The 15393-nt window shown below is 42.0% G+C and overlaps 1 protein-coding gene across 6 annotated transcripts in view; it reads right to left on the reverse strand.

The window, feature by feature from the left end:
* Positions 1-13571, reverse strand: part of TEK (TEK receptor tyrosine kinase) — a 100416-nt gene extending 86845 nt beyond the window's left edge. For 5 of the 6 annotated variants that reach the window (XM_081497601.1, XM_081497593.1, XM_081497582.1 and 2 more), the window contains exon 1: positions 12842-13571. In XM_081497601.1, the coding sequence (XP_081353727.1) occupies positions 12842-12893 (52 nt within the window). In that variant the 5' untranslated portion in view covers positions 12894-13571. The remainder of the gene's footprint in view (positions 1-12841) is intronic. The other variant, XM_081497608.1, reaches the window with a different exon arrangement.
* Between the last annotated feature and the right edge of the window lie 1822 nt (positions 13572-15393).

The following is a 15393-nucleotide window of genomic DNA, read 5'->3' on the forward strand; positions in this document are numbered from 1 at the left end:
ACATTACACTCAAAAACAAAAAAAAACAGGGGAGGATTCAACAATTCTCCTGGAATTAGTATTGTGTGAAAAAACAATTCAATAACCCTGGACTAGATAATCTTTTGAGTCTTTGTCGGTTCTAATATTCCTTATTCCAGGCAGCAGTGTGTGGCTCCTGTGTGTACCTCCATTACCAAACATTTTTGAAATTAAAATAATTATCTAATTCAGGCAATTTGGGACAACATCCATGGGAAGGGGAGAATACCTGTAATGGAAGAGGTTTTTCTCTATTTCCTTCAAACCTCGGCATATCCTCCCCTAGCACCTTGAGCCAACAATGGCAGAGGGGACCTCACCCCTTCTCCTACCAGATCACCCTAGAATCAAGTTTACAGAAGAGCATACAGAAACAGGAAGCTGCCATGACATGGGACATCTCCCAGAGAGGAGTCTACGCTTACTTACTCCATTTCCTCACCTCTCTCTTACTCTTCAATCCAGGCCCTGCCCATCCACTAGAAATGCTTAGCAGCAATACCTAATTGCCAAATTCTCCAGTCTCTCTCGGAATCCTGGCTCCTGTCTTTGTACATTTTGATGTAAATGAGAAACTCCCTCCTCCTTTGGCTTGTCTCTTTGAATGCCTTCAGTTTCCTCTTCCTCCACCCACATCACCCCTTGACATAGGTGTTCCTGAAACAAACCCTTTCTCCTCTTTTTGGCAATGTCATCCCTTCACAGGGCTTCATCCCATATCCTGACAACTCCCATAACTGACTCTGACTCTTCCCACTCAGCCAACCTCAAGCCAAGTTACCTTCTCCCTAGTCCACCTCCCCAGCTTCGGTCTTTGTACCCTGGAGGGTAGCCACGTAGAACCACTGCACAAACATTTCTTAAACTTTTTATCCTTCATTTTTCACGCTTCTTCCTCGGCCTAGAACACCTTTCTTCCTCACTTTCATTCCTGATTTTCCACAAGGCATGATCCTGCTCGTCCTCAAACGTCAACCTCTTGGTGAGACCCGTGTTTTCTTCCAGAATGACTCCCTCCAGCCTCGATACTCCCAACGCGCACTGTCTGCCTCTAACAGAGTAGAGCTTCTCATCAGCCAGACTAAAAGCCACCTGAGGTCAGATCCCTCTCTTAACCATGTTTGTAACTTGAATGCCCAGCAGATTCCCCACACATAGAAAGGGCTCACTAAACGTTAGCTTGAATGAATGCATATAACTGACCTACTTGTTCCTCCACTTTGGCCACTGCCGCCTAGTTTGCATGTTGACTGTTGGGCCTTTTTTGAGGAATGCTCAGGGTGGCCAAGGGGTAAACTAGGTCTTAACTGTAAGACCTAGTAACTGTAACTTATTTATTAATAAATGTCCCCTTTCCAGGTTTCCTGAGAGGAGCAAGATTAGAGTCCAAGGCAGTCCTCTGAGACAGGTTGATCACCAAGAGACTCCCTTCTGCTTAGTCCATTAGTATTATTTATGTGCCCAAATTACTTTTCCATTTTTAATTTGAACACACACAGAGTTCTAAAAAAGTCTTGATTTCCTCATTCTTTTAGAGCAGTTATCTCTCAAACTGCATTAATTTATACAGTATTTTCATGATTTTTGCTGAGTCTACATGTGACTTGTATAATAATTATTTTATTAACCATTCTCTTTAAGTTAACTCATCTTTTTTTTCTTAGCTTCATATAATGCCAAAATACTCATGAAATTACATGATTTTTATGATATATATACACATATGGACTTCCCAGGTGGCTCAGTGGTAAAGAATCCACCTGCCAAGCAGGAGACTTGGGTTCAACCTGGGTCGGGAAGAGCTCCTGGAGAAGGAAATGGCAACCCACTCCAGTATTCTTGCCTAAGAAATCCCACAGACAGAAGAAGCTCCAGTCCATAGGGTCACAAAGAGTCAGACACAACTTAGCAACTACACAACAACAATACACACATGTATCTATATACACATATTAATTTCATAACTAAAAAATGTTCTTCTTTAATTGCATCACATAAAATCATCTTTCAGGCCAGCAATAGTGTGTATAGGACACTTAGGGAAGCACTAGGTCAGAACATTGAATCCAATGCAAAACTATTATTAAACCATTTCTCTTCTAGCCAGGATACTATATTTGCTGCTGAGAATGCTAATGTGTAACAGCCCATAGCCTAGTGGGAAAACCGTCAAGTAAACTGTAAATTGTGATTTAATATTCTAAGTTCTATGTCAGGGACAGACGCAAGGGTGCCTGTATCCAACACCTCTTGGACACCAATGCAAATATTCCCCATTCCCACTTTAGCTCCAATTGCTTCTGCAATCACTGCTGAGCAGGCCTCCATCAGCTATGAGCAGATGGAACCTCAAAGTAGCTCACTCAAAGCCTGTGGGAGGATATCACACTTCCTCCCCTGGGACTTTCTATGGCACAACAGCATAGGACCCCATTAACTTATCAGCTTCTTGTAACTACAGGAGCCTTGAACAAAGGGAAGGGAAGCAAAGTATGAAGGCCTGGAGCCACATTTCATGGGGCTCCTTAGATGGTATGGAGCACCAGGCATTTGGGGCTTCCCTGGGGGCTCAGACAGTAAAGAATCCACCTGCAATCCAGGAGACCCAGGTTCGATCCCTTGGTCAGGAAGATCCCCTGGAGGAGGGCATGGCTACCCATTCCAGCATTCTTGCCTGGAGAATTCCACGGACAGAGAAGCCTGGCAGGCCACAGTCCACAGGGTCGCAAAGTGTCAGACTCGACTGAGCAACTAACGTTTCACTTCACCAGGCTTTTGAGGCAGTGGCCAACATGATAGTACATGCTTGTATGCTTCCATTCCCCTAGCCCCTCATTCTTGCTTCCTAGGATCACTTCCCAAATAATCTACCAGTAATGAGCTTAGTCTGAAGTGAAGCACGCTGCACTGGGAAATGACAACGCCACATAAGATTTTCAAGAACTAGGAATTAATAGGTTTGGGATAAATGAGGTGGGAACAATCTAAAGCAAAGCATTCTAGAGCCGCTTTTCAGTCAGGACCTGAGAAAAGAGAAAATTGGGGACTGGCAGGAGAAAAAATGGGGAGCACCATCTTGCCAGATGGTAGGGCCATGGGAAGGAACTCCCCCCCCGACACTCCAGATTTTTAGCCAGAGCCCAAGAACACACAGCTCTAAGGTTTTCTCCCCTTGTTCTGAGACAAGGCCAGGCTTAGGACAAAAGGAGGCAGTGAGGTAGTAACTAAACAAAAGGGAGTTATCTCAAGGAAAGGTGGGGAGCTCCATCTGGCATAGAATGATTTGCCTGCCCTTATGGATAGATATGTGCTTTGAAAAGATGGACATTAGGTGACATAAGAGCCTCTAGCTTTGTTTATAAGTAAACAAGAACATCAGATTTTTACTGAGTGCTCATTATGTACCTATACCATATAGTGTACATTTAAAGTAGTATCTTTTAAAATCTTCCCCCTGAACTATGTGACGTTATCACAATAAACTCTGGAAAATTCTGAAAGAGATGGGAATACCAGACCACCTGACCTGCCTCTTGAGAAATCTGTATGCAGGTCAAAAAGCAACAGTCAGAACTGGACATGGAACAACAGACTGGTTCCAAATAGGAAAAGGAGTATGTCAAGGCTGTATATTGTCACCCTGCTTATTTAATTTATATGCAGAGTACATCATGAGAAATGCTGGGCTGGATGAAGCACAAGCTGGAATCAAGACTGCCAGGAAAAATATCAATAACCTCAGATATGCAGATGACACCACCCTTATGGCAGAAAGTGAAAAAGAACTAAAGAGCCTCTTGATGAAAGTGAAAGAGGAGAGTGAAAAAGTTGGTTTAAAGCTCAACACTCAGAAAACAAAGATCATGGCATCCAGTCCCATCACTTCATGGCAAATAGAGAAACAGTGGGAAGAGTGGCTGACTTTATTTTGGGGGGGTCCAAAATCACTGCAGATGGTGATTGCAGCCATGAAATTAAAAGACGCTTACTTCTTGGAAGAAAAGTTATGACCAACCTAGACAGCAAATTAAGAAGCAGAAACATTACTTTACCAACAAAGGTCCATCTAGTCAAAGCTATGGTTTTTCGAAAGTAGTCATGTATGGATGTAAGAGTTGGACTATAAAAAAAGCTAGTGGTAAAGAACCCACCCATCAATGCAGGAGATACAAGAGGCAAGGGTTTGATCCCTGGGTTGGGAAAATCCCTTGGAGGAGGAAATGGCAGCCCACTCCAGTATTCTTGCCTGGAAAGCCCCATGGACAGAGGAGCCTGGCAGACTACAGTCCCTGGGGTTGCAAAGAGTTGGACATGACTGACCACAAAACACATGAGTAAGTACTGTTATCAGTACTGTTATTAGTCTCATTTTCTGTGAACCAGCTTGAGGTGACCATGAAACACTAGTTGGAAGACAGCACAGTGAAGTGTTTTAAAAATCTAAGGATTTGGGTTCAGGTCATTCTGAGTTTAACTCTTGCCTCCATCAATCCTACTGAGATCACGTGGTCACTCAGGACTACTTATTTTCAAGAGGCAGAGAACAACTCAAAATAGCACAAGAAAAGAAATGTAGCTGGCTCACATAACTGGAAGGGGCTGGGATAGGTCTCTGATCTAGAGCTCAGATAGTTTCGGAGTGCCTGTCTGGGTTGTGTTCTCTCTGTTACTGCCCTCATTCTGATCTACCAAAGACTAGCTTCCTTGAAGCACCCAAGGAAGCTGATGGCTCCAAGTGAACAGTGTCCTCACTGAGAAAAGAGAACATCTTGCTCAAAAATTCCCAGAGGACAGTCCATGTGGCCCTATTGGGTCATACATCCTCCATCTGAACCAACCACTGTCATCAGACTGATGGTACATGGATCAGTGATTGGCAGTCCCATCACTGGAGGGAAAGCTTGGTGGCTTTTGAAAAATAGGAATGGTAGGCAGTCCCAGATAATGAATGTCCACAATATTTTAAACTTAGTGAAGTCACTAACGTTTTGTAAGCCTCAGTTTCACCATCTATATTAAACAAATAAATAATACCAATTGTACGAGATTATTGTAAGATATTAAAAGTCATATTAAACTCTTGGCACATGGTGACATTCAGCCTACGGTAGTCGTTTTTGTTATTCCTGGTACTGTTATTGTTTTACGGTTGTTTTTTGACAAGGGGATGGGAATTAGAGGCCCATCTGAGATTCCCAGATATCTAAAGGACTTCTGTCCCTGGGGTGGAGTCCCCTTTGGCTCTGGAGCCAGACGCCTTGCACAACCCAGGCTCCATGTGCCAAGGTTAAGCTGGTTCACCATCTGACGGCCGCGGAGCAGCGAGTGCCTCCCCGGCCCCAGCAATGTCAATACTGCCTTCCTGACTCCGCCTATTGTATCTGGAGGAAAGTGGCCGGGCATTGTCTTCTAGTGCTCCCCCCAGGAAGCATGATATCACCCTCTAACAAAAGCGGGAAAGCTGACAGATCTGCTGAGATGGGTGTGCCCACCGCACACACCTCACTGGTCAAGCCCTGGGCAGGGGGCTGTGACCAGCAGGGAACAAACAGCAGCCGCCCACGTGCCCCTCTGCTGGCTGCCTGATGGGCTCCCATGGCTCATCTTTGGGTTTTTTCTCCCTCTGTCTGTTAAGTGTGTTCCTACAGTGTTAGACATGGCACCTCTAGGCAGTGGGAACGCACTCCCTCTAATCAACAGCTGTGTTAAAATGGGTCAGGACTCTGCCCGTCTGGCAGGTTTATGAGACCACACTTGCCCCTGTGGCCTTTGGGAAGGAACAAGGGAGAAGGATGATCAGAGTCCTGGAGTGACAAAAGGAGGCAACGGGGGAGGGATGTAGAGGAAAGCAGGCAAGTCTTGATTTAAAAAAGCATTCTGCACATGTGATGTGAATTAAGGAATGGTCTGACTAGACTGATGGGAATTGGGTTATCAGTTTAAAATTCCAGAACTAAGGGAGGCAACTTTAGACGTTCCCCTTCCTGAAGGCTTGGAGTGATGCCAGCTGATCCTCCGACATCCCTTCCAGCTCTGGCTCAGCTGTGCTGTCAGTGCAGCTGGCTCTCTGTGAACCTACACACCTGCAGTCTGGTGCCCCCAGGCCAAACCCGGACGCTGTCACCCTGCTGCCCCCGTCTTACTGTCCCCTTCTTTAAACTCTCTCCTTCTTAGCCACAGCAACACCAACTCTCTGAAATCCCAGGAAAGGAATCTGTCTGGGTTTGCCTCTCCTGCCAGCTCCTTGACTGCTTCTTCGTGGAACCCTTGGCTATCTCCTCTTTCTCTTCTCTTCACTTAAACCTCAGTATGTGTCCATGTCCAGGACCTTACTTACTATACACAAAGATTCCTATGTCTCAGTCCCTTGCCCAGTTCTCTTCTGAGTTTCAGACCCAGAGAGCCCAGTTTTGCTAAATATCCACCATTAACATGGAAATTCAAAATCAACACGTGCAAAATAATTGTTTGTTTCTTGCCAGCTTGTCATCAACTAGGTTCCTTCTGTCATATTTCCCAACACAGTGAATGGCAGCACCATCACCCAAACCAGAAGCCTGGAGCAATGTTTATTCACCACCTTCTCTTCCCACAACCTCCAATAAATAACCAATCACCAGTCCCTACAGTTTCACCTCCTAAACACTTTCAATTCCCCTCTTCCTCCGGGCCTTCCTGCCTGGAGAATTGGGAAGCCAAATTGGTCCAGGCCTAAGTCTCTGCCATGTCAATACATGCTCCACACTCTTACCAGAGTGAATTTTCCAAGACATAAATCAGATACAATAGAACAAACAGCATACTAAATTTCCACATGTACAGAAAGAGGTACAGATGACTTAATATGGCCAGTGAGACCCTTCCTGATCTGAATCTAACCTTAATTCACCACCTCCTCCCTACATTCCAGCCTTACTCAACTTCCCTGAGCTTGCCCTGCTGTTTCACACCCTGTGCTCCTTCTGAAGGGAAATTCTTTCTTCCCTTTTCCTTTTTATCTACTTGGTTTTAAAATCATTTGACCATGAATAACTCATAACTACATCAGCCATAATTTTGAGCAATATTCATTATTATTTAGGAGTTCTGGGAAAGTGAGCAAGATCTAATCTACAGATTATTTTCAATACTAAATTATATTCATATAAATTAAGCAATTAATGAAGTTAGCATTATATGTTTTTAGTCACTTATGTTTAATTTGGATTTTAGAATTGCATTTTTTAAATTACTGAATCCAATAAGTATTTTTACAGCTCTTGCAAAGCTAGATTTTTACATACCCCTGATGCTGGGGAAGATTGAGGGCAGGAGGAGAAGGGGGTGACAGAGGGTGAGATGGTTGGATGGCATCACTGACTCAATGGACTTCAGTGTGGGCAAACTTCAGGTGATAGTGAAGGACAAGGAAGCCTGGCATGCTGCAGTTCATGGGGTTGCAAAGAGTCAGACTCTACTTAACAACTGAACAACAACAATAACTATATTATTTATCATAGCATCTTATAATTTATTCTCCTATATTTATCTTTCCTACCAAAATGTGAGTTTAGCAAGGGGAAAAAATGATTCATCCTTTTTTTGCATTCCTGTTATCTAATACAATACTTGGTACAAAGTAAGTCCTCAATATGCCTTCACTGACTGAAATGATAGTTGAGTGAATGAATGAATATGGACAGGCAATAACTCAATAAATATCCATTGGATAAAAACTATGTATATCTTTAAAGTAATATTCAACAATCATACAATACATAGTATTAGGTAAAGCTCTTGTTAAACCCATTTTCATGAGTATACTTTTCATGTTTCACACCTGAGAGAAGAAAGGGATTTTCTTTTGACCTTATTTACATCAAATATTTAACATAAGCCAACGTTTTAAGATATGAGTGATTACTACTTGCAATATATATATGAAATTGATTATTACTGTTATTATTATTTCAATGTTTAAAAACCCTTCATATAACAACAAACGCTTTCTCTTTTTTTCAGGTCTGCTGTGGCATACGAAAAGTTTCTTACTGTGGCATATTAAACTCCAAGCACTACGGAGAATAGTAAAGAAATAATACCCTTTTTCAAAGACGTTAGAGGTTAACTGGGCTAAATCCATGTGCCCAGAGCTCAAAGACACAGCCTGTGTGGTAAGGAACTCAGAATTAGGAGAAGAACATCATGAAGAATTGGCCTAGGCAAACTGAGTTGAATTTTGTTTGCAGAGCGAGTATGGAGGATGTCTTTTCCAAATGGATAGAACAGCATGAACAAGAGCCAAGAGGAAAATATACATCAATAGTGGAGAAGGACGTGGCTGAAATGGAACAGCCATGAAATGGGATAGGTGAGAGAAAGCACTGGAAAGTAGGCCCAGTGTTCTGGTTCGTCAAGCGGGGAGAGACCAGTACGAAATTTGAGGAACCAGCTAATGTTGAGGGCTTTTAGAAGGAGACTGCTTCTGTGAGTAGTTAAGTGACCCCCCTCCACCTGGAAAGATTAGACTGGTCTTAAACAATCACAGTGGTCCTCAGAGCAACACGTCTTTTTCAATTATACTGGTTTCATAGTAAGAGAGTTCTTACTGGCTGACTGATGCATATGCATTATCACACTTGATGTTTATAATGACTCTAGGGGTCAAAAGTATTCTCAAATGTAAAAGATGAGAAAACTGTGTATTAGAGCAGTCAAATAACTGGTCCATGGTCACCCAATTTGAGCTTAACTCCAGGTGTGTAAGAGAGTCCCTGTTGGCTCAGTAGTAAATAAACTTGCCTGCTAATGCAGGAGACCTGGGCTTGATCTCTGGGTTGGGAAGATCCCCTGGAGAAGGAAATGGCAACTCACTGCAGTGTGCTTGCCTGGGAAATCTCATGGACAGAGGAGCCTGGTGGGCTATAGTCCATGGGGTCACAAAAGAGTTAGACATGACTTAGTGACTAAACAACAACAACCAGGTGTGTAACCTCACAATCCATACTCCATATTCCTTCTCCTGCCTTCTTGATGAGCTCCACTTCAATCTCAGAGCAATGGCTTCAGAAAGTCATCACAGCCCAAGGGCATGTGCTTTTTCTTTTCCTAAGCCAAGTTGATTGAGTTACAATTCAGTGTAAAGTGACCATATCTGGGCCCACATTCAGAAAACACGCCCAGTTTGATTTCAGTGGGCAAAGATCCTGGTGGCTTTTCGGAACCCTTATCTACCTCCTACGTGGTCAATGAGAAGCCACAGATAGTGAAATGAAAAGGACCCTCTTTTCACATTCCTAAAATCTATACATCATCCAATCTGATCCCTCCTCAGAGTGGAACTCCCTCCTCAGGGGGACAGTGATCCAGTTTTTAGAAGGTTTCTATCAATAAAGTCGAACTCTATATTTTGTGCAGCTCCCTCCACCCCTGCATCCCAGACCTGGAGAAAAACAGCATCAATCTATGGTGTCATCTAAATGGAAAACCATAAAAATACTGCTCCTTCATCTCTTCTCTCCTGACTAAATGTGCTCATATGACAAAGTGTTTAAAGCACTTATCTTTCTGCTTGTCTACTCTGTTTGCTGTCAAATTTCTTAGTGTCGCCAGTGTTTAATGGGTGTGCTTTGAGCAGTAGATTGAAGCAACTGCCATCTCTAAGTCAGATCTTTTATTTTTACTAAGCAAACAGTTACAGCTATATTTTATCATTTTAGTAAGTAAAGCACATGTTGGCTCCTGTAAATTTTGTGTATCACCAAAACTTAGATGTCACCCATAGAACTCTCAACACACCAGATCTGACACTGAACATAATCTATTTATTGAATCCCAATGCATAACTTGACATTTATCTATTTTGAAGTGGTATCTTTTGGTTTTGTTTCAGCCTAGACAAATCTATTTGAATCCTGATTCTGTGCTCTAACCAACAAACCATCTATAGGGAATAAATTGGTGACACAATCACAGACACATTTTTTTAGGAATAAAGTTCCAGGAGATGAATTGATAATGTCAGAAAAACCTGGAGCTCACCCATCTGAATCCCTGGAGGATATATAGCATAGTCTTCTGAGATGAACTGGACAAGTCCTTCTCTCCAGGACAGATGTTTTAAAAGGACAAAACTCTCGAAGGAAGTTCTCCCAGGGTAGGCCTGAAAGGGAGAGGCTGAGACCTCCCAAAGACAGTGTTTAGGAGAGAGTCTGAAGAGAGGGCAAAGTTCCTCCCTCTGAGAATAATTCCCAGGTGTGTCTCTGATCCTAGCTTCCACACCTCCACCCTTGATTACTCAGGCTTGCTACTAGCCTTCTAAGACCAACCCTAATCAAGAGGTTCCATCTGTGACCACTTCCATGACCTTAGAACTGAATCTCCTCTGCCACTCCAGACAAGATACTATGTCTGAACCCGGGTTGTTACTCAAAATGTCAAATGAGACAGGAAAGAGGCAAGAAGGCATGCTATAGAGACTTTCCATTGTATCATGTTGATCACAGAGGACATATTATGATAAAGAAGAGAGAGTGATTTGTTTTATTGTTTTTCCTTCTATACAATGCTTTAGAGAGAGCATCCTGGTTTGGTGAGAATGGGAGAGAAGGGGAAATCTAGTATGTTTCTGAGAATTTGTAAGCTGGTATTTGCCGTGATCCTCCATTGGGAGGGAAATCTACCAGAATCTAGATGGATTTGATAGAAGTCTTCTAAAAGCTACATACATACTCTTATGCATTAGCATCTACCACCCAGAAGTCACCTTCATTGAGGCAAATGTAACATTCTTTTAGTTCTATTTGTTCAGAAGTAGGGAATGAGGAACAACCCACTGAACTAGAGAGATAAATCTGCAAGTCGTGAGCCCCTCACTCCATTACTGTAGTCCACCAGTGGAGTCTGGTTTAAAGAATGGGATCCTATGCCTGTAGACATCATCATATTGGATTCTTGCTGTTGCAACTCTCAAGCCTTCAGTATTCATATTCATGGAGGCTTAGATGGAAAATGTAAGTTAGGATCTAGCACAGCAGATCTACTCCAGAAACCCACGTTACTGGTGTTAACCTTTATTTTCAACAAGAGCATGAAACCCCTCTCCTTGAGTCTCAGCCTGTTGAAGTTAGCACTGTACTTTCAAGAAAACTAAGGTTTAGACACAGAGTAACTGTTTTGCCACATAACTTTTGTGCATGTGTGTGTTTGTTTAAAAGTACTTTAAAACAAAATTGGGGTATAGCTGCTTTACAGTGTTGTGTTAGTTTCTGCTTTGTTTGATTTTATGTCAGCTTTTCTAAGCCTATATTGCAGAGTGCCATAACATAGTCACTATGGGGGGAAAATAATTAAAACAGAGAGTGTGTGTGTCTTTGTGTGGGCGTGTGTGTATAGTATTTAACCTAAAGAATTATTTCAGAGCCACTATATACCCCTGGGCTTTGCATTACTATAATCCCTGATAAAGAAGCAGTTCCAGATTTCAAGGTCACTGATAAATATCACACAGAAAAAAAGCAAATAGAGAATGAAATTATGACAATTATTTGGCTTAAACTTGCATATTGTTGGAGAAATCAACATTATTTCCACATGACTATAAACAATTTCTACATAAATACTGAAACTATCTCAGATAATCTTTCATTTCCCAGCAGTTTGTGTTACTCAGTCTTAAAATATTACTATATCCTCAATGTATTGATTATTGCCAACAAACTGAAGAGCTATAAACAAACTACTTTACATGCAATTCTGTTATCTTGTTGGATTAATTTTTGAATATTTAATAATATTGTAAACATATGAAAAATATAAAATAGTATAGCAGATACTGAGTAGAATTTGATCCAAGTATACCTAATATGACATAGCCCACATTATTAAGTTCAGTAAATTTTCCCAAATTCATTTCCTATATCAATTCTATTTTCATTTTCATTATAATAATTCTGATGCTTTCAAACTGAAGGGGAGAGATTGATGGCCATTACATTGTGACCTGTATTTCGTGATTTGATACCACTTTCATAGGTATCCCATAGCGTAAGTGAAGTACGAGCCACGCCGCCATCTAGAGAATCTGAGCAACAAACACCTTAAATCTATACTCAGGTAAACCATTCTTTAAACCCACAATGGGTTTCAATATACTCCTGAGGCCAGTGATCTGGGTAATTGCCTAAACTTTCATTTCACTGGGCCAGTGAAGACTTTACAAATCACTATATGCCAAATAGTTTTTAAAATAAAACACAAATTATATAACCCTTATCTCCCTGACCCCAACTATAGTGGAAAAAACCCAAAAAGCCTAGCATTTGACCACTTTGAATAAAATAGGATGCAAATACGAAACCTTTATAGAAAAGCAGTTTTGTTCTCATTTTTAAAAATGACACTCTGTACAGTGCCTTAAGTGGGTCCTCATCATTCTCAGCATAAATTTGACTTGTTTTTCAATAACTGAAGATTTTCTCTGAAGCAGGTAAAGCCAGGTTTCTTCTTTTTTTTTGTATAGAATAAGGAAACAATCTAGAATGAGGAGCAGTAAAATAATGTCCCACAGTAAATGTCTCTTCAAATAAAGTGACCCAATCAGTCCCCACAGCGTCTGTGGTGACACAGAGGGCAATAATCCAGAAGAGACACTAGAAAAATCAGTTCACAGCACGAGGACTTTCCAGGTCAATCCTTCCATATATTGAATGGAGACTCACAGAGAAACAGTATGTGTCACAGCTGCCCCTTGTTAACCAGCAGTAAGCATTGGTGAGAGAGCCCAGAGTCACTAACTGTTAAAAAAACTTTTTTAAAAAAAAATGATGAAGCCAAACCTTACCAGAAAGGAGCAAGCTGATTCCGCAGAGAACTAAGCCGGCTAAAGAATCCATGCTTCCCCAAATCTCTCCATCCAGTTTCCGCGGACATGCATGAGGTCCCAAGGATCCTTTCAAACACCCAGAGGTTTGTGACTTTCCATTCGCCTGTCCTACTAGGTCTTGTTTACAAGTCAGAAGCAAGAAGGAACAGCACAGAAGCGGGCAGTCACAGTCTCATTTCTGTCTGAGCACAGGGAGTTTTAAGTTCCTTTTTCCTGTTTCCTTTGTAGATTAGGATGGGAAAGGCTGTATCTTAAAGGCGTTTGGTATCAGCAGGGCTGGGGGGCATGGTAAGCCCTGTCCATCTTGCAATTCATCAAAACACTTATCTATGGCTGCTGCTGCTACTGCTGCTGCTGCTGCTGTAGGGGTAGAGGAATTTTAGTTGGAAGTGTGGGTCCTGGTCAGCACTTTCAGAAACAATAGGGGTATCCTCTCTGAGGCGGGAAACTGAGAATAACAAGCCCTCCACCTATGTATGGTATGTGCTGATGACCAGCCCTTCTCAGCCCTCCAACAGCTCTCACGGGTCTACTTGGGAGCCCTGACAGAAGGGGCTTTTGGGCGTGGGGAGCAGTTTTGGGTTTTGTTTTCTTGTTTTAACCCCACGTGGTTTGAATGGGGAAAAGACTTTTTCGTGATGAGAGAACACAACCCCCCGCCCAAAACAATTAATGTGGGTTAATTAACAGTGAGGTCAATGCTCAATGTGGCCACAGGGACCAGAGTCCAAAATTGTTAGCCTGTTTTCCTTTACACAGATGGCTTCTTTTTTGGCCAAGAGCCCGAAGATATCTATGCTACTGGCTACCGCATTTATTTTTTTATTAACAACTCATCTGGAGATGATCTAATTTCTTAAAGAACTGACAGAGGAGGATTTCAGTAATAACTAGGAGGGATTTCATGGTTACTGGCCAACTTACTTTCAGCAGCAAATTATATCCAAGATTTTTAAAATAACCTGTGTAAAAACCAAATAGTGTAAATTTTAGGTGGGGATAAAAATATTATTTATAAGATCAGAGAGAGTACATAGACCAAAAAGAAAATAACCACTGAGGTAACCATATCTACAACAAGATCAGAGACCCTAAATTTATCTAGACGACAATATCACGAAAATACAAATTCTGAATTTAGCACGGAGAGCCCATACCTCAGTCATCATCTTGCCTTTATGCCCTAGGAAAGAGGTCTCGGCTCTTTTTCTACTCACCACAGGAAACGGCAGATGCTGCTAGTCTTGCCTGATTTCTGTCTTGGGTTTTATCACCTCAGTGATGATCTTCAGAATTGATTGATGTTTCCAAGCACCTAAGGTAGAGAAGCTCAGGCTGTGTTTTCAATAGACCTGGGTTCAAACATTGGCTCAGCCATGTGTAACCTGAGAAAAGTTACTGAAACTTTGAGTCTCAGTTTCAGTAGCTGTAAAATAGCAATAATATCTCCATCAAGGGGAATTTTTGAGAGGATTAAATGAGGTTTGAAAATACATAGAAACATCCGGCACTGTGTCTAATTCATAGGAGACTTTTGTTAATTGTGTTAACATATTCATTTCCTTTCGTCTTTCCATTCTGTCTCTAAAAGCTTCCTCCAGAAGGCAAGTCTCTATTTCTCTGAGATGGCTTCAAGTCTGGCATCCTAATGAAACAATCTAGGAGTCAGGGATTCTGGGTACTAGTCCCAGGTCTGCCCTGATCTGCCTGTGAGGCCTTGGACTATTCACTTCCCATCTCTAGGCCTCAGTTTCCTCAACTATGTAAGTGAAGGATTTAGACTGGATATGACTAATTTCCCTTCTGGTGGTAACATCTCATAGTCTCAGTGACTAAACTGTCCCACTCAGCATCCCCATGCTGATTCCTAGGTCCTTTCATCTGGGCAGTTCAAAGAAGATGCTAACTGTGTATCTTTGTCACTGTGAAAACCTAAGGGGTGGGAAGGTCACAAAAGTGCTTTATTTAAGCACATGGTATCTGAGACTTTGTGAGGCCCACTGGCCCCAAGCCATATGGAGCAGCAGTGGAAGGAAGGCCTTGGAAACAAACAAATCCCAGTGCACCTTCCTCCCCAGGCACAGCTTCCCCTGTTTGTGCTTGATGGGCACACAAGGAAGCCGTCATTGCTCTTACTCCTTCCTGTTTGCTTGTTCTTATGGGCTGAAGGTGTTGCTACCTTGCGTCCTTACCTGGGCTGCCTGCCTCTGTCCAGCTTCATCCTTCCCCATCATCTAGAATGATCTCCTCTTACCAAGAGCTGTCAGTCATTTTCTTTCCTCCATCATCTGGAATGGGTGACTCATTTTCACTCTTCTCTCTGTAATCCAGAAATGTTGCTCAGTTTATTTTTTCATTATCCAAAAGAACTATGTAGTTTAATTTCATCTTCCAGGATCCAGAAATATTATCCCATGTAATCCTTTTCCCTGTTGTCCAGAATATTGATTCCATATAATAAGCACTGCTGGGTTTCTTGAGTCTATGATTATACAGCTAGTTAAAAGTTT

The sequence above is a fragment of the Giraffa tippelskirchi genome, chromosome 1 (assembly GCF_054371585.1).
Source record: "Giraffa tippelskirchi isolate mGirTip1 chromosome 1, T2T-mGirTip1v1.2.pri, whole genome shotgun sequence".
NCBI classification, from domain to species: Eukaryota; Metazoa; Chordata; class Mammalia; order Artiodactyla; family Giraffidae; genus Giraffa; species Giraffa tippelskirchi.